Source organism: Thamnophis elegans, chromosome 8 (assembly GCF_009769535.1).
Source record: "Thamnophis elegans isolate rThaEle1 chromosome 8, rThaEle1.pri, whole genome shotgun sequence".
In the NCBI taxonomy this organism is placed as follows: domain Eukaryota; kingdom Metazoa; phylum Chordata; class Lepidosauria; order Squamata; family Colubridae; genus Thamnophis; species Thamnophis elegans.
The window spans coordinates 56,445,229-56,469,457 of record NC_045548.1 but is presented as its reverse complement, the minus strand read 5'-3'; the positions used below and the strand labels follow the sequence as shown (position 1 = coordinate 56,469,457).

At 37.4% G+C, this 24,229-nt stretch overlaps 1 protein-coding gene and 1 long non-coding RNA gene across 2 annotated transcripts in view; one reads left to right on the top strand and one right to left on the bottom strand.

The window, feature by feature from the left end:
• The window catches only part of LOC116512230, a 68,034-nt gene extending 59,380 nt beyond the window's left edge, over positions 1 to 8,654 (bottom strand). Inside the window, exon 1 of the long non-coding RNA XR_004255855.1 lies at positions 8,574 to 8,654. This is a non-coding gene — a long non-coding RNA (uncharacterized LOC116512230). The remainder of the gene's footprint in view (positions 1 to 8,573) is intronic.
• On the top strand, positions 8,070 to 20,832 carry ZNF706 (zinc finger protein 706). The gene is made up of 4 exons (XM_032222595.1): positions 8,070 to 8,235; positions 15,519 to 15,655; positions 17,316 to 17,420; positions 17,935 to 20,832. The coding sequence occupies exons 2-3, from the start codon at positions 15,521 to 15,523 to the stop codon at positions 17,409 to 17,411; spliced, it is 231 nt and encodes a 76-aa protein (XP_032078486.1). The 5' UTR covers positions 8,070 to 8,235; positions 15,519 to 15,520; the 3' UTR covers positions 17,412 to 17,420; positions 17,935 to 20,832.
• The last annotated feature ends 3,397 nt before the right edge of the window (positions 20,833 to 24,229 follow it).

Genomic DNA, 24,229 nt, shown 5'->3' with positions numbered 1-24,229 from the left:
GCTTCCTCTCTTTAAACCTGAGAACTTGCCTCCTTTACCACTTTCAACTAGTTATTTCTGTGTAGCAAGTGCACTTCTGTAATCTAGGACTCTTGCATCTGCATTCTTTTCTCTTTTCAAAAAGACTTGAAAAATAAACAATGCACATAAAGGAATTCTTTTTCAAGTGTTTATAAAATGCCTTTTAACCTGATCATACTTTATGAAAAACATTAAAGAGCGTTTGTCAACAAACAATCCTATATAATCCTGTGAGGGTTTCTATGAACCTACCCTATCATACATTTAAAAATAGGAATAAAAACTACCGGTATATTAAAACATTTAACATAAAACATCCTTTAAAACAGATGGGAAAGAAAAAACTGCTCTTTTCTCTGATTTCACAAAAGAAAAAGGCTTGTTATTTTGAGTTTCCATTACCTGATTTATACCTTAATTCATAAATAAAAACCAAGAAACACCTTTAGACATCTTTAGGAATTTTTGAAATAGTCTTCAGATCTCAGGGAACCACTGCATATAAATTACAATAAATATGAAAACTTCACAATACAATTCACTTCTAACCAACACAATTCAGTTGCAACACTTACAAGAGCAAAGCACATCAACAGCTGATTTGCAGTGCATAAAAGTTTATACCACTAAGTGATAGCTTCATATGGCACATCAAATAAAAAAGGATGTCTATTTTTTCTTCAATCACAATCTTTCACAAATCCTTACCACCCATTGATAGAACTGTTGAGAAACACTAATTTATGTTGTTACTGCTATTCCTCTATCAGGAGAGTTAACTACTGCATTGTTGCTAATGGGACATTAGACGATATCATATGAGATGACATTGTAACTTTGCAGAGACTAAAACTCTTCAAAACATGCAAGATGATTCATAACCGTACTGCACATCTACTTGGGTTAACACAGGGGTCGGCAACCTTAAACGAAGAGACATTTGGACCCGTTTCCCACAGAAAACACCAGGCGCCACAAAGATCCTAACCGGAAGTTCAATTGTGGAGCTGACCGGAAGTTTGGTTCCCCTACCAGAGTGTCTCCTCCTAGCGTGGTGTCTTTTTTCCTCTACCTGTTGTAACCAAAAGCCCTATCAATCGTGGAGCCAGCCAGAAAACCCGCCCCTTGCCATAGAATCTTCTCCTGACATGGTATGCTTCTCCCCACCCTACCCCGGAAGTTCTCCTCAAAATTGTGGCTCCGACCAGTAGCAGGGAGACACAGCAGAGGGATGAAAGAGCTACATGCAGCTCCAGAGCGGTGGGTTGCTGACCCCTGGGTTAACAGATTAACAGAGTTGGATGGGAACTGGTAGGTCATCTAGACCAACCCCAACCGCCCAAGCAGGAGATCCTACACCATTTCAATCCAGTCTCTTTTTGAAAGCTTCCAGTGATGAAGCTCCCACAACTTCTGAAGGCAAGCTGTTCCATTGCTTGATTGCTCTCACTGTCAGGAAATTTCTCCTTATTTCCAGGTTGAATCGCTCCTTGTTCAATTTCCATCCATTATTCCTTATCTGACCTTTCAGGTGCTTTGGAAAATAGCTTGATCCCTTCCTCTCTGTGGCAGCCTCTCAAATATTGGAACACTGCTATCATGTCTCCCCTGGTCCTTCTCTTCACTAGATTAGCCATGCCCAGTCCCTGCAACCGTTCATCAGTTATTCCAGACAACTTGGATGGGACAAGGCAGCTTCAGTGATGTCCCATTTTACACTCTAGCTTGAATCTCACCTCATAGTATGTTTGTTATATAAAAGTACTTTCTGTATAGAAAAATCACGTCTTTTTAAAAAATGTTCTTATGTAGCCTTCTTTGGGACAGAGATTTCTATGTAGGATGTCCATGGCATTTACTCAATACAATGAGAAGGTCCCTATTGCAATAATTTAATTACAAGTAAATGGGAACAGGTCATCTTATATGTGCTGATAAAATAGAAAAGGCTATTAAAAACAAAGCAAATGTGCCAAGGGTGCAAATGGCTGCAGAAATCATTTCTGAAAACCTGAGGACATTTGAAGATGAGTGTTTCCTGGGAGGATCTGTTTAGTTAGTACAAGTAGCTGCCATTGCACATATTCATACACAGCTGTTGCAAGTGAAACACCAACCCTCCTCCTGTTTCCTGCAGCAACTAATTTTAGACTGCAAGTTCTTTAGCAAGCCTCTATTTTCCTCATATAAGTGCATGCAAAAGAAATGTATAAATAACATGTCAAGTTATAAAAATCAATATATATATTTGACATCTCAAACTAAGTAACCAAAGGATTTAACAGCTGGCTACAGTTATGAAAAAGAAATAAAGAACAGAGAAAAACATGCCAAGAAATTGTTCTTATTGACTGCAGTCAACAAAGGTAGGCATTTTGTATTTTAAGCAGTTTAGCAAAAGAAAGATTTCTCCAGTTTTCAAAAGTATTGGATTGCAACTCTCAGAATTACCAGTCAGCACTTCTAAATATTGAATTCTCAATTCCTTTAGATCAGTGTTTTTCAACCACTGTGCCGCGGCACACTAGTGTGCCGTGACATAGTGTAAGGTGTGCCGTGGGAAAAACACTTTATATATAGTCAATATAGGCACAGAGTTAAATTTTTTTAACATTTTCTAATGGTGGTGTGCCTCGTGATTTTTTTCATGAAAAAAGTGTACCTTTGCACAAAAAAGGTTGAAAAACATTGCTTTAGATCACTATATTAAACAGCATGTATCAATTATGTAGCCACCCCAATTCGAAACAAAGTTGTAGCTTTACACTCAGTAGGTTTCTGATTACATTTTGAAATACTAGTGATGTTTGAAACCTGGAAAAGTTACATAATATGCATTACACCCAAAGCACCTGCTTGCATAGCTGTTAGGCCCATGGTAGACTTTTATTCAGAGTAAATCAAGGTTATTGTCTAACTATATTGCTGACTAGCTTGTTCTACTATCATCTACAGAAGCTCTTTGATTTGTCCCAACAATAGCTGGAATTAAAGAGAACAGCTTTTTTCATATCTACAACTAAGCTGTGAAAATCTTCCAAAGGAATTCTATCTCACTTTAAGAATTAATTTTGGGGAGGGGGGGAATATATATTATTGATCATTACTGTTGTAACTAATGTATTGAATAAATTAAGTTACAGTGCTATGAATGCTTGTTTTGGAATAAAAGATTTTCATGAGTCTCACTTCTGAACAGTCATGCAAAGCAAAGACAAAAATTATTTGGCACTGAATTTTGTCAATTGTGTTCCATTTTCTGAATTCAAATTGGAATTATGTTTCTCCTCATCTGCTACTACTGTAATGATTTTATTATTATTTTTGTAAGCCCCTATGAGTTAAGATTTTAAAATATATACATCTGAAAACTAAATGAATGAATTAAACAAACAAAAGCTGAAGCCAATGTTTAAAAATCCCAAATCAATGGCTTTCATGGAGTCATACTCATGGTACAGATAGAACAGAACAGAACAAGAGTTGGGAAGGATCTTGGAGGTCTTCTAGTCAAATCCCTGCTAAGTCAGGAAACTCTATACCATTTCAGACAAATGGATGTCCAATCTCTTCTTAAAAACTTCCAATGCTGGCGCATTCACAACTTCTGGAGGCAAGTTGTTCCACTAATGGTTCTGTCAATAAATTTCCTCTTAGTTCTATGTTGCTTCTCGCCTTGATTAGTTTCCATCCATTGCTTCTTGTCCTGCCTTCCTGGTGTTTTGGAGAATAGGTTGACTCCCCTTCTTTGTGTCAACCCCTTACATATTAGAACACTGCTATCATGTCACCCCTAGTCCTTATTTTCATTAAATTAGACATACTGTATATACTCGAGTATAAGCCTAGTTTTTCAGCCCACTTTTTGGGCTGAAAAAAGCCGCCTCGGCTTATACTCGAGTCAGTGAAAAATTTGCCCGAAATGGAGGAGAAAAAGGGGCGGGGCCATGCCGCTGGGTGACACTCGTGAATGGCCCAGTGCCCCTGTGAGTTTCCCCTCCTTCTGTGTCAGTTTGCCGCGCAGCGCGCACCGCACCATCCCCTCTCCTCACGTTCTAATGTAATGCAGGGCTGTCTTACGATTCCCCTTCCTCCCCCTCCTGCCGCTCTGCAACGATGTCCCACCTCCTCCTTGTTATGGCAAGCAGCCACATAGCGATGTCCCACCTCCTCTGGTACAGTGATCCAATGATAGGAATCACTGTGCCGTGTGTCATAGGAGGCGGGACATCGCTCCCGCGGCTGCACGGGACATCATCATCACAGCGGGACATCAGCATCATGAGGTGAGTGAAGTATTTCATTGAATACACCGCTAGTTTACTGTTTTTCTTTGAAATAAATATTCAAAAACATTATTGGTATCTATTTTTATTTTTGAAATTTACCGGTAGCTGCTGCATTTCCCACCCTAGGCTTATACTCGAGTCAATAACTTTTCCAGTTTTTTGTGGTAAAATTAGGTGCCTCGGCTTATATTCGGGTCGGCCTATACTCGAGTATATACGGTACCCAATTCCAGCAATTATTCTTCGTTTTAGCCTTCAGTCCCCTAATTATCTTTGTTGCTCTTCTCTGCACACTTCCTAATCTCAACATCTTTTTTACATTTTGTGTGACCTTGTCTATCTTTTCAAGTAGCAAGTTGTGGTCTACTTTATTAAATGTCTTACTGAAGTTCCAGTAAATTATATTCATAGCATTTCTCTGCTCCACTAATTTTGTCACGTTGTCAAAGAATGCAATACGATTTGTCTGGAAGGATCTGTTTTTGACAAACGCATGTTGCCTTTTGGTTTTATTTGTATCTAGGTGTTCTCAGATTTGTTGCTTAATTATCTTTTCCAGAATCTTCCCATGTATTGATGTCAGACTAATAGGTCTGCAATTTCCTGGATTCATTATTTTTTCTTTTTTGAAGAGGGGAACTACATCAGTTTTTTTCTAGTTCGCTGGTAATTCCCTGGTGCTCCAGGATCTTTGAAAGATATAGTTCAGTGGTTCTGAGATTACATCTGTCAGTTCATTCAGAAATTTCGGATGTAATCCATCTGGTCCTGGTGATTTGAACTCATCTAGGGTAGACAAGTGCTCTCTTCCCATTTGAAATTCAGAAATAAACTAGTTGCAGCTCAGGATAAATCTTGAACTCCACATCCATCCTTTTTTGGGAAAAATTGGTATCTTTAATTCTGTCAGATGAGATATAGGTTCTTTGATAGTACTGATCGTTTAGAACCTACATTATCAGAAGATTGTAACAGCTATAGTGGCTGAGAATAGAAATAACCACAGTTTTTACTACTAGACTACTAAAGTGTTTCAAAATCATTATCTTGCAAATAAGCCACTTCCTTTATGTTCTTTCTCATGTTCATCTGTGTCATCTTATAATTGGACATACTGTATATACTCGAGTATAAGCCTAGTTTTTCAGCCCACTTTTTGGGCTGAAAAAAGCCGCCTCGGCTTATACTCGAGTCAGTGAAAAATTTGCCCGAAATGGAGGAGAAAAAGGGGCGGGGCCATGCCGCTGGGTGACACTCGTGAATGGCCCAGTGCCCCTGTGAGTTTCCCCTCCTTCTGTGTCAGTTTGCCGCGCAGCGCGCACCGCACCATCCCCCCTCCTCACGTTCTAATGTAATGCAGGGCTGTCTTACGATTCCCCTTCCTCCCCCTCCTGCCGCTCTGCAACGATGTCCCACCTCCTCCTTGTTATGGCAAGCAGCCACATAGCGATGTCCCACCTCCTCTGGTACAGTGATCCAATGATAGGAATCACTGTGCCGTGTGTCATAGGAGGCGGGACATCGCTCCCGCGGCTGCACGGGACATCATCATCACAGCGGGACATCAGCATCATGAGGTGAGTGAAGTATTTCATTGAATACACCGCTAGTTTACTGTTTTTCTTTGAAATAAATATTCAAAAACATTATTGGTATCTATTTTTATTTTTGAAATTTACCGGTAGCTGCTGCATTTCCCACCCTAGGCTTATACTCGAGTCAATAACTTTTCCAGTTTTTTGTGGTAAAATTAGGTGCCTCGGCTTATATTCGGGTCGGCCTATACTCGAGTATATACGGTAACAAAAACAGGGCCTCTGCAACCAAACCTAATCACTAGGAAGTTCATAGAAAAGCAGGCCCTACTTTAAACTTGAAAAAAAGGCAATCAGTAGAATATAACAGAGTTAGCGCACAAAGCATCTGGGAACATGTAATATTCTTTAATGCTTAGTTCCTTGGTATTTTATTCTACCCAAAACAAACTCATTTTCTGCAAAAAAAATCACCTCTTTTGGATCAACTGACAACCCCCCACCATTACTTTTGGAATGGCAGGATATACATTTGGCTACAGAATTACACAAATTAAAAGTCAACATATTATCCCATCTACTGTATGCCCCTTCTTCAAAACATTACTTTTAGGACAAAGATTTCATTATTCAACCCTAATTTTCACATTTTTTCTAGTCTTGAATGTGATACTGTGATTATTGTTCAGGACAGAACCAAGTTGAATAAACACTAGGAGAGCCAAAGAGGGAGTTACACCTTTCAATAAATGAAGGACACTGGTCTCATTTGTATCACCATGCTTCACTAGAAGCCCATAAAAGTGAATTCGGATATAGAATAACAGAGTTGGAAGGGATCTTGGAGGTCTTCTAGTCCAACCCCCTGCTTAGTGCTTACAGCACTTCAGAGAAAAGGTTATCCAACAAAAATGGTGCAACTCCTTTATTTATTAAAATACATGTGGAGACACAGTATGTATGTATTTATATCAGTGTTTTTTTCAACCTTGGCAACATTAAGATAAGGGCAAGCTGGATGGGGAATTCCAGGAGTTGAAATCCACATATCTTAAAATTGTCAAGGTTGGAAAACATTGATTTGAAGGGCTGCTGCTAGGGTCACCCAACTGGCAAAAGCATGACTCTTATAGAATTGCAATGTCAACAATAAAGAAATCCAAATTCAACCACAATGAAACCCACCCACGTATATACCACATATATCCACCCTGTAACTGAATAATAATAACAACAATATTGTAATCAAATCATAATCATCGTAATAGAATCCGCACTGTATATCGGGCATTAACACAATTGAGCAAGTCCAGCAGTATTTCACGAAAAGAATACTCTACTCCTCTGCTCACAACAAAATACCTTATACCACCAGGCTTGAAATTTTGGACTTGGACAACCTGGAACTACCCCGCCTTCGGTCTGACCTAAGCGTAGTACACAAAATTATCTGCTATAACACCCTACCTGTCAATGACTACTTCAGCTTCATAAGCACACAATAGATACAAACTCAAGATAAACTGCTCCAAACTCAATTGCAGAAAATATGTCTTCAGCCACAGAGTGGTAAATGCCCAGAATGTGTTACCTGACTCTGTTGTTACATCCTCAAACCCTCCTAACTTTAACCTTAAACTGTCTACCGTTGACCTCACCCCATTCCTAAGAGGTCTGTAACGGTGGAGTATAAGCGCCCAGTGTGCCTAACGTCCCTGTCCCTACTGTCCCCATTTATTTGTACCCATTTCCTGTGTCCTTAGTCATGTTTATTCTTATTCCTGTTACCTTGTACATGAGTGACAAACTAAATAAATAAAATTAAAAAAAATAAAGAAATATATAGGTGAATACATTTATATTCATCTAATCGAACACGCTCCGAAGGCTTCGGCAGGCTGGGGCGGGAATTTGATTCCCGCGTCTTGCCCCATCAGACTCTTCCCAAGTAGGGAGGACTACAAAGCCCATAACTCCACTCCGCTCTCCATGTTAAGTTCAAGACTCGGAAGACCCGGTCGCGGGCCCTGAAGCAAAGTCGGTTGTCCCCAGACTGGAAGCGGGGAAAGGGAACGAAGAGCACAGCGCGCGCGCCCTATTTGCCCGCCGCCCTCGCTCCCGCCTGAGGTAAGAGCGCGCCGCCGCCGCCATTGGCCCAGTTCGCGGGTCGGCGCGCGCCGAGAAGGGGAGGGCTGGCGCGTGCGCGGCGCGGCGAAGGTGGGGCTGCCGACGGACTGACGGACCGGGCGACAGACCGGAAGACGGACAGGAAAGGCGCGCGGGCTCTTCCATCCTTTCGAGCGGGCGGCGGCGGCCGCTGCTGCGGGGCTGCCCGGAGCCACTCCTCGCCGTCGACGGACGCCTCGCCGGCGGGAGAAGCCACAACCCGGGTAAACGAGGCGGGAGGAGGAGGAAGAAGAAGACGGGGTGGTGGTGGTGGTGTCCGTTGCCTCCCCTGCCAGGCCCCAGGGCTTCTCGGTGGTGAGGCCGCCCGCCTGCTCAGGGCGGAGGGCAGCGCCTTCCTGGCCACCCGGGCGAGCCCGCCCTTATCCCCCCCCCCCCCAAGGCGGCAGGGAGGCGGCCACGCATTCCTCCGTAGCTTTGGCGAGCGTTTTTTTGTGGGGAGGGGGAGGTGACGGCTGGGCAGATTGTTGCGCGGACTCCGAGGGGGCAACAGCTTGCCGTGGCCTTTGCTGCTCTTCCCGGGGAAAGGCGGGAGGGCGCTTACCTGGGACGGGACGGGGAATGGTAGCCGCTGCCCTTCTCGAAAGAGCCGCCTGAAGTGAGTCTTAAGCCACGCTTCCTCAAACGGGCGTTTCTTTGTATGTTTCTCCCTTCTGTTTTCCTTTCAAAAGTATTTGCCGGGATTCCTGGGAGAAGTGGAGTATGGAGATGCGGTAGTTTGACTGGGAATACCTGTTTGCCTTGAATAGGTGAGGCTGGTGGAGGTATAATGTTCCTCTACAGTCCCAGGCTCTTGAGGCCTGTCTCTGCCTAAGAGAGGCTTTTTTTCTGCCTGTTGTATTGCACAAAGTTAGACTTGGCCTCTTGTTTCCCCTTCCACTTGGGTTATTGCCTTTGAATACTCTATGCACAGCATAAGCCATACTTTACACGCTTCAACCTTTTCATACTTTTCTGATCCTGCTGCCTGTTGTAGTTTCATGCCTTTCCTTAAAGTCACATGATGGGCCTGAGTCTGTTGATGTCCTCACAAGCAGCTTAAAGTCCATCTGGAATGTTTATATACAGTATTTTTGCCTTTGGGGTACAGGGAAAATTAAATATAATGGTGTCTCATAAAGTTCAAATTAAGTTGAATAAATAATTTGTTGGTGTTCAGCTTCCTGAATGCAAAGTAGTGCGTTTCAGAGCAGAAGCAGACCTTGTTACCATTTAGCTTCTCAGTTGTTTGTTTTCAAATTTGTATTTTCTCCTAGGAAACAAGTTTTGTTGCATGAAACATGTAAGACTTGGCAGTTTAATCTAGTATGACTTATTTTGGACTTTCTTGGACAGCTTTGAAGACTTTCTCAACTTGTAGTTTTGTCTTCTTTGGAAAATTGTGTTGCTGTTGATTGATATTGTTAAGAGTCAAATGTATTGTTAAGAATCAAATGTATTGCCCCTAGAGTTATTTCAGACTATAATTTGTAATGCAAGAATATAAAAATGGACTAGAAGAAAATATATAATATTGTACTCTGCTTTTACAAATGAGAAGCTGACTGGTGTCGAATGTTGTGAGTTTGCTTGAAAACCAGGAATAATCTGGTAGCATATGTTACCGGTAGTTATGTGCAGTATCAGGATAACTAGTTGCCATAAATACAAAATTATTTTGGAACTTAAAGAATTCCAGTTGACAATCTCATGGACAATCTTCGTTTGATTTTAGAAATACCCAACCTACTTTTTAGAATTCTCAGCTGTCCCAAACAAGGTACCATATCCATAAATTTACTGAAGACCTGATAAGGCAGTGGCATGAATTTTTGGAAAAAAATGCATCATAATAAGTGTTGGTGTATAATAGTGATTGACCCAGTGTAATAATTATACAGATAATAATTTTGATTAAAACAACTGTCATTATATATAGAAAATATAACCCACATGGTTGTCACACTCTTTGTTTTGAATTAATTTGGTGACGTGTAGATGAAGAAAAGAGAACATTTGTGAAAAATTAGGATGATACACTATATAAAAAACATAGATCTTCCACATATATCCTTTGAATGAAATAAGAGATTCAGTCACCCTGTAGAATTATTATTTTTGTCCTGTTCGGTTTTCAGGCAAAGAAAAGACAATATTTGTTGAGGAAATAAGCTAGATTACGTAATGCTAAATTCTATACCTCCAGTATTCATTGTCTCAAAGAAAATATTTGAATTTTAGGTCTTCATTTTATTGATTATTGATTGCTGTGCTCAGTTAAAATTACTGCTTGTTGTAAAATGTAAAGCTGCAATCTATAATAAAATAATTTACAAAACTCTTTATCTACTTTTTAAAAAGTCAATTAACTAGTTACTATGCCCTTTCTAAGCATTGGAAAAATTAATGAGGGTACTTTTGAAAAGTTAAAATCATTGCTGAATAAGTTTATCCATCTCGTCTGCCATATATTTATTTCCTAATCTGATAAATTTTGTGCCTCTTAAAAATACTAACCAAACTGCAGACTTCGTAAGTATTCACCTGAGCTACAGAGTGATGATTACAACAGATATGTTTTAAATACTAAGATGAATAAAACATACTTATTCTTTTTATGGAATTGATTTTTATCTGGAATCTAGAGGATTTGGCTATTTTCAGGGTTTTTAAAAACCTTTTCCAGTAAAATGGACATTATTCCTTTTCAGAGTGAACTTGCACATTGTCATGCTACACAATAGAAAAATGGTTTAGTATGGAAGTAAAGCAAACCAGAGTATGTTTCAAAAGAAACTTATTAGATCAGTTTTGTTGGCACACTTGATAGTTAATGCAAATCTTATCCATGCGTGTGACCACCAGAGTGACCTCAAGCCAATCATGCTAACTTGAATTTCATAGAGCAACTAGGAGAATAAGAAGATATAATTCTGTGCTGGTGGTCCTCAACTTACAACAGTTCACTTAGTGACCCTTCAAAGTTACATTGGCACTGAAAAGCGTGGCTTATTTTTCACATGACCATGGCAGCAGTCCCATGATCAGAATTTTTAGCAACTGAATCATATTCATGATGGTTGCAATGTCCCAGGGTCATGTGATCTCCTTTTTCAACCTTCTGAGCAAGCAACTTCAATATGGAAGTGAGATTCACTGAACCATGTCACTAACTTAACACCTGCAGTGATTCATTTAACAACTGGGGCAGGAAAGGTCATAAAATGGGGCAGTAATCAATTAACAAATGTTTCATTTAACAACATAAATTTTGTGCTCAATTGTGGTCATAAGTCAAGGACTACCTATATATATTGTCCTGATTTTCTTAAAAGTTGGGGTAGACTCCAAATGTGAGTTGAGACTTTTTGTGAAACAATTACATTACTTTCAATCTTGCCCATCTTGAAAGCAATTTAACTTGAAGCAAGCAATGGCAGTTTTAAATTGTAAATAAGAATATACTACATATTATTTGCTCTACTGCTGTTATAATTGGGTACATGCAAAGGACTATGGGAAATATTAATGGATTTGTTTGGTTCTGTTCATATAAGTTCTGTTAATAAGAGTTGCCTCCAGGCAAGATGGATAGCATATAAGTTGAATAAATGAATAAACAAAGCAATAAGTATTAATTGAAAATATTGTAAAACATTTCAATTGAAACATTCCATGTCTTCAGGAAAGTGGAGTAAATATGGGAGGAGCAATGGATGCGGATAAAATATATATGTGGATATGGATAAAGGCAGGGTGGAAGGTAAAAAAATTTACATGTGGAGGTGGGTAAGGATAGAAAGGGAGGTGTTGGAAATGAAAAATGAAAGAAGTACTTGAGTTTAATGGTTTTATAGAAAGGTTTGGATATTCGGATAAAAAAGAGATAAATTAAAGGTCTGAATAGATAGACAAAGCAATGAGACTTTTAGTTGGGGAATCCTAATTGATCAACTTACCTGGCTCTAATACAGTTTGAAACCCTGCAAGTAGTAAAATAACCGAAATTTGGAATGAGCTACATTGTTTAAGATTTACAGATAATGGGAAGCTGTGTTAACGTAGTGGGTTTATTGACCCTTCTTGTTTCTCCTTTCTTTTTGTGTGTGTGTGTGTGTGTTTTTTATTTTGTATTTTTTACTATTTTCTTTTTTTTTTCTTTGGCTTTACTTTTACTTTATTTTTTTAATTTTAAAGTTAGCTGGCCTTATTATACTCAAATGCTTGTTAAAGAATTATGCCGGGTATGGGACCTGCGAAGCCGTAAGGGGGTTAGGGAGGGGGGATTATAGGGGGGAGGGGGGAGGGTGGAATTACAGTTTCAATTCTTAGAACAATAAGAATTCACTTGTATACTGCGGCTCGTTTTTCTTTTTTCTTTTTTTCTTTTTCTCTTTTAAAACAAACTGAAATGTATGGATACACCAAAGCGAGGAGAAGAGGGAAAGAGGAGGGAGAAGTAAAGAGGGAGTGAGAGGGAATGTAAGGAGGGTGAGATGGAGGGAGGGGGAGATGTCTGAGGGGGAAGGGAAGTAGAAGAGGGGAATGCTGGAGGGGTGAAATGAAAGTTGGAGGGGGAGAAGAGAGGGTGTATGGGGGAATGAAGTGTCATGTTGGGTTTTTTTTTCCTCTTTTTTTTTTACGCACAGTATATAAGTGATTGTATAAAATGAAAATGAAACATTCCATGAAATGTCCAATGTGTGCATGGATTGGCAGCCTTAGCTACCACATGGTTAACTTAATGACCACATGACAATTACTTTGACAGACTTGTGTTTCATATTTAGAGTATTTGTGTAGATAAGTAGGATAATCTTTGCAAGGCAAAATTGGTGTATGAAAGAAAGTTTTTTTTCTTTTGCTAATGAATTTCTTATCTGCACTTCCTCACAACCTTTAACCCATTGTTTCAGCAATTGTAACTCTGTATTTTGCCATACAGAATTGGTGGACAGGGGAGCCTGTCCTGTAGAGACCTGGATTGGGCCTTTTTTGCTGTATATGTGCATGAGAATGTGCATTTAGTTAGCAGCTTCATAGTTGCAAGTTTACTGCAAGTTTACTTTTCTTTAAGGCCAATTATATATAACTGTACAAAATTAAGAGTTTGTCCATATCTGGTAACACATGTTCCTAATAAATTGAAATACTAAGATGGTATAGTTCATGTTTATTAATATTTGTAATATGTTTCTTGAATATGGGCCATTTTGTATAGATTCACTAACATGGGAGTACAGTCCGAGTTTGAGATCACTGGATCATTACGTGCTCTCATTATTTGCCCCAACTCCAGTCCACCTAGCATGCAAATGCAAATAGATTTAATAGGCACCACTTGGATGGGAAAGTAACAGTGTTCCATTGGACAATGCTGGCTCCCTTGGCCAAGAAACAGAGTTGAGAATCGGGCGCTAGAGTCAGACACGACAGACAGAAAAACCTTTATCTTTTTTTTAACTAGAAAGAATAGCTTTCCCACTACCTAGATACCCTCCACATATGTTGGATACTACCCATTATTCACAAACAGCAAGCAAAAGGCTAAAGAATTGTAGAATATTTAATGGTCTGAAGATAGTATATTGTGGGGACTTTTATGACAGTCTCTTAAATCCTGATATTTTAATTGCATTGGATGTACTTGAATGGAAAACCTGTTATTAATCTGTGTCAGTTAATAGATTTTAGATTTATAATAAATATTCTTTAGTTTTAGTATTGATTTGTGGCCACAAATGAGCCATATGACAAAACTTCTAATCTTTATCTAACCTTTGTTATTTTTCCTCTTACATTAATTAAATACAATCCTCTCCAAGTTGTAAATGGTGTTCAATGGCTAGAGAACCATTGTTTTCTTTTTAAAAAATGATATTCTTTATATCCAGAATTGCTGGGAAATATTTTCCTGAATGATAAAAGAAATAACCACCTTTATTCAGTGAGAGATTGATAGTATTCCATTCATACCGCTATATGTATAATAGTTGGGTTGAACAAAATACATTATGAAATGTTGATTTGCCACAAAATGTAATGGAATTATAAAAGCATGGAAATATAATGACATTGGAATATAAAGCAGATGAGTAGTAGAAAGAATATTTGTTATGAGAATATCAATTTCAGTAGGAGCCATATATTATTTAATTCCATTACATTTTCCTTAATACAATTATATTTATTAATGTATATTTGAATAACTTTGTGTGACTTACAAAGCTACACATGCAATATACAGAATTCTGAAATCACTCTAAAATAATATTAGAAATAAGTGCTTAAAACTTGGGAAGGCAGGAATATTAGTTATGTTTGCTGTCTTGGGTTGTTTATAAAAATAATAAATAAAAATTTTCAAGTAAGACCAAAATTGAAATAAGAGTAGGCCAGATTTATCAGCATTATAGTAGTAATATATTTTGTTGTGTGTTAATATATCTGTGGCAGAGCCTCCAAAACATGCTCCATTGAAAACTGAATTTACCAAGAAGACTTTGTCACAATCCTGCAATTATTTAAGGCCTAAATTTTGTAAGGCTTTATACCCCTAAACAAATACTTTGAATTTGGCTTGGAAAGCAACTGGCAACCAATGTGACTGTTTCAGCATAGGAGTTTTTGGGTGGTGCCACTTTCACTGTATAAACTGCATGCTTCATTTTGGATCAGTCACAATCCTGTAACAATTTTGAGGACAGTCAAACAACACAGGAATGTTGCAATAATCTGCACTTGATGTTACTGGCACAGGTATCTCTTCAAGTATAAACACAACTATCACAGTAATGGAAGCTCATGAAAATCCTCACTTGCTACTATTATCCAGTAATTTATATGTTTATATAATTTAGGCTATCAGTGCAAGTTCAAAGAGAACTCCTTGACTATGAACTTGTTCCTCATTCAAAATAGATTATATCTCATAGAGTAAGAGATAATTTTGTAGTTGTACTGTACGGCAAGGAAATTGGAAGTTTTATTTATTCTCTTTCCACTCCCTCCCTTCCCTCCCTCCCTGTTCCTTCCAATATTTCAACAAATTATGTCAAATTCCATCATTGTGAACTATACCAATTCTATACTGCTTTGAGGATCCATGAAGTAAATTTCATGGTTGCTGGTTGGGGTCTGGCATTAGTTTTTAATGTTCTTTGTAAAACTTTGCATACAAATTTATTTTAAAAAAACAAATAGTATCACCTGACACTAAAAACTTTATTTTCATTTTGGTTCAGCTATCTAATGTGTTTAAATGAGCTGCCTTCTGCAGTTGATATGTGATCCTGGGAAAAGGCATGTTTGGCTGCAAATGTTTCTGACAGCTGCGTACATGTGTGCCCTTGTTAATACGAATCATGTTGCACTTTGAATTGGGATAATTGCAATACCCTACTTCATATTTTAGCTTCTGAAACAATAATGCTAAGCATGTATAGGCTGATACATTCCTTTCATTTAGGAAGCATACATGAATAATCAGTTATAATTTCTGAACTTCTAGATATGGCTCGTGGACAGCAGAAAATCCAGTCACAACAGAAAAATGCCAAAAAGCAAGCTGGACAGAAAAAGAAACAAGGCCATGATCAGAAGGCTGCAGCTAAAGCTGCTTTAATATATACATGCACCGTCTGTAGGGTAAGAGGCTTTAAAACAAAATACTGGGCAATCTTTCTAGATTTTAAATCAGGAGTATGAAGTATAGCAAGGCAACATCCTTCTGTGTGAAAAGTTTGTATTGTATACATAATGGGTAAGGAAATTTTGCCTTAGAGCTGTTTTCCCTTAAGAGTAATATATTGGGGAAGCGTCTTTCGGAAGGTAAGACAGCTGGAGTTTCCAAATAAGATGTGTGTGTGTGTGTGTGTGTGTTTTATTTGTGCTGATAAATAAATAAAGGGAGACTAGTATAGATCTATTTCAAGCTATTTAGCTCTCATCAGCTAGCCATACCCTTGCTGGGATTCGAACCTGTGCTGTATTGCAACTTAGGCAAACGTCTTAGCCATTAAGAAATTTTCTGTCGTGATGGACTCTTGTGATGAGCCGATTGACAGATAATGGAAGCAGTTAGCTTCATTCATATATATATATATATATATATATATATATATATATATATATATATATATATATATATATATATATATATATATATATATAATTTAATCAATATACATTGATTAAATAAAATTATTATGGAACTTCCAAAATTATGTGCAATGAACACAAAATTAGAAGAAACGTGTTAGTTAAGATATGTAATATAGGTAGTCCTCACTTTATGACCATCAGTGTAGTGGCCATGCAAGGTTATAACAGCACTGAAAAAAGTGACTTGCAGCCAATCCTCTTACTTATGACTGTTGCATGTTGTTGCAACATGCTTGTAGTCATCACCTTTTTTTTTTACCTTCCCAGTTGACTTCCCTGATTCTAATCAAGGGTTGGATAACTTCTCCAGGTGTTTTAATCTAGGAACCCCACCCAATTTAGAGAGCATGGATATTTATAAAAATTATTCTTCCAATTTAAATATTACTGATTTGATAGGGGTAATGCTAGAAACATCAGTCTGTCAAAGATTGAGTTATTGACCCCTAGTTAATATTTATTTTTGTGGTCAGAAGATAGTAAAATGTTTTCATTTAATGTCATATTAGGATTTCAAGAAGATTAAGCAATTCTAAATAATTTATCAGGAAAACTATATATGAATTTCATTAAATAAATTTTATTATGCCCTGTTTCCCTGAAAATAAGATCTCCCTGGATAATAAGCCCAATCGGGATTTTGAGCACATGTGCTAAAACAAGCCCTCCCCTGAAAATAAACCCTCCTCGAAAATATTGCAACACAGCAACAGCCATAATGTGACCACCCTCTCTGCCTCCTGCACCTCAAAAATAATAAAACAAGGCTAGTGCTTATTTCGGAGTCAAAAGAAAATAAAACCTGTCTTATTTTCGGGGAAAACGCAGTAGTTCATTGATGCCCAACGCTAAAAATATGCGGAGTTGAATTGTTTGATTTTAATAAGGAATGTCAACTAAATATAAATAAAAGGAAGGCACTATTATGTGACCAAATTGTAAGAGAATTAAAGTTGAACATGGGTGAATATGTTAAAAACAGGGAAATTAGATGAGGAAAGAAAGGGTAATATTCGAAAGCCCATTGACTATAGATTGAGTCAAAGAAGCTAAAGGAATGTGGCAGATCTTAAGGATATAGGAAGAAGAATCTGTCCTTGATTCTGTATGAACATTTGTGTTGCTTTGTTCTCTCCTTAATCAGACACAGATGCCAGATCCCAAGACCTTCAAGCAGCACTTTGAGAGCAAGCATCCCAAAACCCCCCTTCCTCCAGAATTAGCTGATGTTCAGGCATAAAGTTCACTGGTAATTTTGTACCATTTAAATTTGGAATTAATTGATCATAAATCCTAAATAATTTTGTCTCATATTTCATTTGTTATATTTCTGAAGGGTATGAAAATGGAGAGATAACTTTAATATAAAATCAACTGCTACTTGAGCTTTTTCGGGAAAGGGGGAATGTGTTGTATTTACAATTTAACTTGTGTAGTTAGGCTATTGTTCTCACCAAGCCTATTTGCAAAACTGCAAAAAATAGCTGAAAGGGTATGTTTATAATATTATTTTAGCCAGTTCTGTTAACAGTTGTTTGTGATGGTTAATTTTAAAATTGGATGACATTAAATCAGTGTTTTTCATATTTGGCAACTTTAAGATGTATGGACTTCAGCTCCCAGTAATCTGAGAAATTCTGAGAAGTGAAGTTTGCGCATCTTAAAAGTTGTTAAGTTTGAAAAAGACTGCATTAAATTATTGCATATTATTAATAAGATAATGACATAACAGTTCAAGTAATGAATTTACTCTTGTGTTTCAGGTGAATTCATGGAATTTATTGACTCTTCTATTGCCAGACATTACATAACAAACCTGCAGCTGCTTTTCTAACAAACTGTTGATCAGCAAAAAAATGAAGGGGCTATAGAAACATTCATATTTTTATGCTGTTCCTCTTGGGCTTCATGTAAAGACAACTCTGTGTAATTGTACAGCTGTGCCCTACTTGGAAATCTGGAAATTGGTTCATTCTAAAAAAAATTTACAGTTGTAATTATATTGATGTTCATATTGTGTAAAATAACTCATTTAATAAAGTAGTACTTTGATTTTACAATATCACAGGTCAAATGCTTGTAGAAATTCTATTTCCATGTTTTATTTGCCTTATAAAACTTCAACAAGTGAATTTCTCACCCTGCCAAAAATTAGGTAGTTTAGTTAGATTCATTGCTGTTAATTAAGTCAATTAGAAACAAGGAAATAATTTCTCCATTCAATATGATACTTGCCTGAGCGTGATCATTTTCTAAAACAAAAAACACTGCTTTTGACTGAAGACGAGTGCACTTTCAGCTACTTAGATTGGAGTGCCTATTCTGCCTGGCCATTGTGAAATTTCACTTTTTATGCATAGAGGCACTTGTATCTTGGATTTATGCACTGGAGTCACCTGCAGTAGCTGTGAATCATTATACTAAATGGTGGGATATCAGAAGTATACTTGAACTGAACATTGTTGGTTTTTTTTACATGATCTGAGTGGTTCAGACTATAACAACACGAAATAACGGCTTTCTGTTGTGAAGACCCACTGTGTAACTTCTCAATTGTACCTGTAAAAAGTGGGCCACCTTTCATATGTAAAAATGACTACTGTAAATGTTTCCCTGTTTGAAAACAAAAATTGAAAAAGTTTAATTTGGTGGAATAGGATAGCATATGACGAGAGAAATAATTGCTTATTTATTTGATTAGTTGAAACTGGTTACATATAGCAGTGCCGATGTTAAAATTTCAATACCAGGCAGTGTTGCATTATGTTACAGATTTCCAAACTATGTTTGAGCAGGATTCTGATCTCAGGTGCAGTCTATAGGTTCTGCCCCAGGTGCTTTTCACTCAAACAGATAATTTGTGACAAGTTATTTATGTTACTGATTTGACACTGACAGTAATATTAACCAAAGTTTGCTTTGTGCCTAGAACAGACGTCTTTGAAATCATTCTGTTAAGTCAGCACACATAATACGCATTTGATACATAAATAAAAACATAATTGTGATCTGTTTGTTTACTAATCTGATACATCAGTTAAGTTGATACTATTTTCATTACCCTGGGGTAAACAAGACCAGTTATACTGCTTACTTGCACTTGTACACCTGACATTGGAATAAAGCTCTTACTGCGTTTTCTTTTCTTACCTAATAAAATGTCTTCATTGTAAAATGACAACAGGGGTTCCACAGGCAAGAAGTCTGCCTTTCAAAACAATAAGAGTTACTGGAAACTTGGAATGGAACACCGTTTTAAAAATAACTTGAAAGGTTATATGTTCACTAATTTTACTTTAGTTTCTTTATTCCAGAATTCCAGAAAGCTACTTTCAGATAAATTCATTCCTCCAGCAGATACATGTAATATTTTCTTTAAGACTACTTATCAACAAATAAAGGGTTGGGAACAAAAAAAAAGGTTTCTACTAGATTAGTACAACTGACCCACTTGTGTTGCAGACTGCATTTTTCTGAACTGCTGTTATAAGTAGCTTGTATCTGTATACTGAGCAAGCTAAATCTTGATTTTATACATTAATTAAACTGCTAAAGATAATTCGTTTCTAACTAGTCAAAGGCCACAAGAAAATCCTGACATTTAACATTTAACCCATATTGGATGGGTTGTAACTATCCATAATAAGAATCTTTTAATTCTCTGATGATTAAAGGAATGGGTGTAAGGAATAAGTGAAAAAAATTCCAAATCTTGTGGATAGAATCTGTTAATTCTGGATCAAAAGACACAATTGTGCATTGTAATGTGTCTGATTAAAATCTTTTAAAAAGCAAAAGTCAAAAATGTGATATTTCCTGCTTACCTAAGTGTCATTTCTTTAACCTTGATGCTAACTGAGCAGCTTTAGTTCTTTGTTTAGCACAAGGAATGGAAATAACAGCAAAAGTTTCATTCGATTTGCATGTGTCATTCATAGATAAAACCAAGATAAGTTTAGAGAAAATATGCACAAGGACTTTGCTGTTATGAACATTGTGATATTGGTAGTTAGCAAGCAGCATGTTTTTACGTAATTTGTTTAAACCGTCATTCGTCATACTTAAAATATACAAAGTATAATGTGCCAAAATACACAATACAGTAGTGTGTTTCCTTCCAGTGATATTGGTCACAGTCCTATTTCAAAAGCTAGTTTGAATGTGGATATTCCAAAATAATAATTATTTTGGACATATATTTGAAAACGATGCTTAACCTTTGGGATCTGAGTGTTGGCAAAGAACCTTAGTAAAACATTTGGTTTAAATATTGGAAGGCTAAATACAAAATCTATCTAATAGTTCAGACTTGATTGTTATTGTTCTTGGAAAAATGTATCGGGCTACTTTAATTTCAAAACTGGATTATATCAAGTGAGACATTTTTCTTCAATCTGGCAGCATGTTATGTTTGGGGTTGTTGCTGTTGCTTTACGTATGTGATGGTACAACTCTAGCATTAGAGTTGCAGAATTTTTGAGAAAGTGGGTGGGTGTGCAACATTTTAAAAAGTATGCATTTAAATACAGTCATTTACGGAATGGTTGAGTTTAAACTTTGGTCTTGTCTGAGTATGAACCAGAGTACTGTAAAGCAATAATTTTTAAAAAGGTGGTGGACCATACATATCCATGGGGGATTAAAATATTTTGAAACATGAATTTGATTTGTTTTAATTTGTACTTCAGGAAAACTATAAAATCAAGAGAACATCCATGATTAACTACATTGTTGCCTCTTAAATATATTCTTTCTCCTTGCTGATTTCAGTATCTTGTATATTAACATGAAAACTAGATTGCTTCCATGAAATATAAGTGCATGAGAAGAAGCTATTCCTTTTTTACGCCTTCACCAGCATCTCTTGGGGAAATTATGGTTTTAAACATTTACTGGCTGTACTTAGTATTACAGTAGATGTAAGAAACTAGGCGCCATGTATTTTACAGGGCTTGTGCTAGTGCAGGGGTGTCAAACTCACGGCATCACAGCAGCATTGCGTGAATTATCGTTTCCCCTTTGCTAAAATGTGTGGGCGTGGCCAGTGCATGACGCATCCGGTCCATGGGCCATGAGTTTGACATCCCTGTGCTAGTGCTTGCAGCAAGTTTCATGGAAGTGTTGTGGCTGATCTGCTATAGTAGCATCAATCTATGAGACCAAAAGGTGTCTCCAATCATGCAACCTATAGGTAAATATTTGGCACAGGTTGCTCTTCTAAATGTTTAGTTTGGGAGTACTTTTTGTAAAATATATGTTTATAGTAGTGCATTGATATATAACTGACCCCATCACCTTCCTTCATAAGGCTGATCATCAAAAAAGTAATTCTCATACTTTAACCATGGTAAGTATAGATAGTTTCCCCTAGGCCTGCTAACATCACATGTGTACTAGTGGACAATTTTATATGAAAAAAAACAAAGTACTTCCAACTCTGTTAATAGCACTGTACCAGTTTAAATCTGTGTTTTCCACTTGTGTTAGTGTTTCAAAACTTAGACTTCCTAGACAAAAATTAAGTGTCATAGGTATTCTGAGGAATGTAGTTCCAAGGACCTTTATTTAATAGATAGGGATTTAGCAGACTTAAGATTTAACTGACAGGAACTTTGGCCTGAATTTCAAACAATCACACTGCCTGAACAAAGTAGCTAGGATAATGTTTTCCAACACAATTGCAAGCAGAAGCCCAGCTGAGACAACCATTTCCCTGCTGGGCCTAAATACTACTGGCCACTATTGCTTAGCAAATCAGTTCCAATCCCAAATATCCCTGATTGTGGCATTTGTACATTGGGCATTTTTTCTGCCTCTGCCCGCTCTGACATTTATACATTTGGACATTCAAAAGGACCATTCTGCTTTTATTTCTCAGAATGGCCCTTTTGAATTATTTGTTTTCCTGTTGGTAGTAAGTAAAATGGACTCATGATAGATACATCAAATGCCTTAGGCCAGATGTAATAGAATTGATACATACTGAACTGGTCTTGAATTCAATTTTCCTTGAGTAGCACAATAACCATAGCAAGGAAACTAGACCCTGGAGTCCTCAACCTGAAGATGCTACATAAATACCAGGAATGTGTAAACACGATTACTAAGGAAGGAATTTGTACCTTTAATGGTAAGAAGCCACATTAGTCTATGGCAGGGGTGGGTTGCTGCGGCGTTAATGCCGGTACGGTGCGTATGTGCTTTACCCGCGGGTGTGCAGTTGCCTATAAATACATTTGCTCATGTGTAGGACATTAAAAAATGCTAAAAAAAAACATGCGGCAACCAGGGAACCAGTTCGGAGGGGTGGCCAGCTTGGGTTGCTGCCGGTTCTGCGACCCAGGCCAACATTCCACTATTGGTTCAGCTGAACTGGGCTGAACCGGTAGCAACCCACCTCTGGTCTATGGTGACAAATCAGGAGGAGTCAGGTAGCAATTTTTATTAAAAGACATTTTCATGAACTGCATAAAGCCTATTAGTTGGACTCCTGGGCGGGTTTTGGAACTTTTTTTTTCCTTTGGAAATATGAACTACTCATGATGTGTGTATAGAATCACTAGATGATGGATGGTTTCCTGGGGCTTGTTAGGTTTCACCTCAAGTGTTTTCTGCTGCTTATGGAAGACTTGTGATACAGGAACTAGAGTTTTCCACCACAAATGGCCTTTTTTTGGCCAATCAAGGAGTCCTTTGGAAATAGAGCGAGATGGCATCTCAACACTAACTCTACCTGGACTAGTCATCACCTTTCATAAACTCTATGCTTGTAGACTTGGGATATTTATATGGATTATGATTGAATCTCAGTACCATCAAGTGGTCTGCATTCTACTTGGTGGCTTTAATCATTGCTACCAATCTCAAAATTTCAACTGCTGTATGCTTTTCTGTAGAATGTTATATTTGTATTCTAGTGCAATTGTTTCATACTACTGAGGCAAATACAAAACGTATTCCATATCCAGCCCTATTTAAATGTTAGGTCAAAAGCTAGTCTTCAAGTTCAGCTTAATTCCTGGTGACTTTCTTCCTATAGAGAAGGGTTTTGCTACTGCCAACTTGCAAAAACCTTGTTTTTGACTTCCCAATCTAGTCAGTTCTGGGACTTCCTGGTTATCTCCCATCTAAATAATACTAATCAGATCTAATCCTGTTTAACTGATAAACCAAAGTTGGTTAGTTGCTGCCACCTAGCTGAACTTTAAATACATACACCTTCAGCAAAAAAATCAGAAAAGGCAGAGGTGCTGTACATGTTGCTCAATTAATTGTTTGTTGACGATTAGCACCTACATTGAATAAATTATTATTTTTCAAGGTTATGACCAACTTTGCAAAACCTTGTCTTCTTAGCTTAAAGAATATTTAAATTAGGAATTGAAAAAAAAAGATTGGACAAGATAGACATATCTTCACCTAAGTCTTTTTTGTGACATCTGAATAAATTATCTAATCATTCCTGTTCTATATAATAAACTATGTCAAATTCATGCTGTTTTTCACAATCTCAAAGTTTCAGTGCAATGCATAAACAATCTCAACTGCCTAAAACCTGGAAAATTTGGGAAAGAAAAGAGGAAGGAAGATGGGAGTGTTTAATTGCTTAACTGAGTGAGTTAATCCAATTTATATTCCAAACTAATTGTAACCTTGACATGTTGGCCTATTTTTTAAAATTCACACAAGAATCAGAGTGAACCATAAGTGACTAAGGACATATTAAATAAATACTTCACTTTTAAAAGGTGATGTTTCCTACTAAGCCACTTTTGGAGCTAGAATAAAGTGGTTTAACATCTTCCAGGATGCTTTCTTGTCCTTTCTTGTCCTAAAGATGCTTTTTTTGAAAGCCAACCAGACTTAGTTTTTCCTTGAAGACGTTTCGCTTTTCATTAATAAAGTCCAGTTACCTTTTGAAAAAGCACCTTTGGGACAACCATGACCTTGGTGACTGAATCTCCATAGACATTTATCCTTTCTTTTTTAAACTACAGCCCTTGATATTTGTTAATACTCAATCTAGTATTGATCCTAACCAGACTCAACTGTATTTAG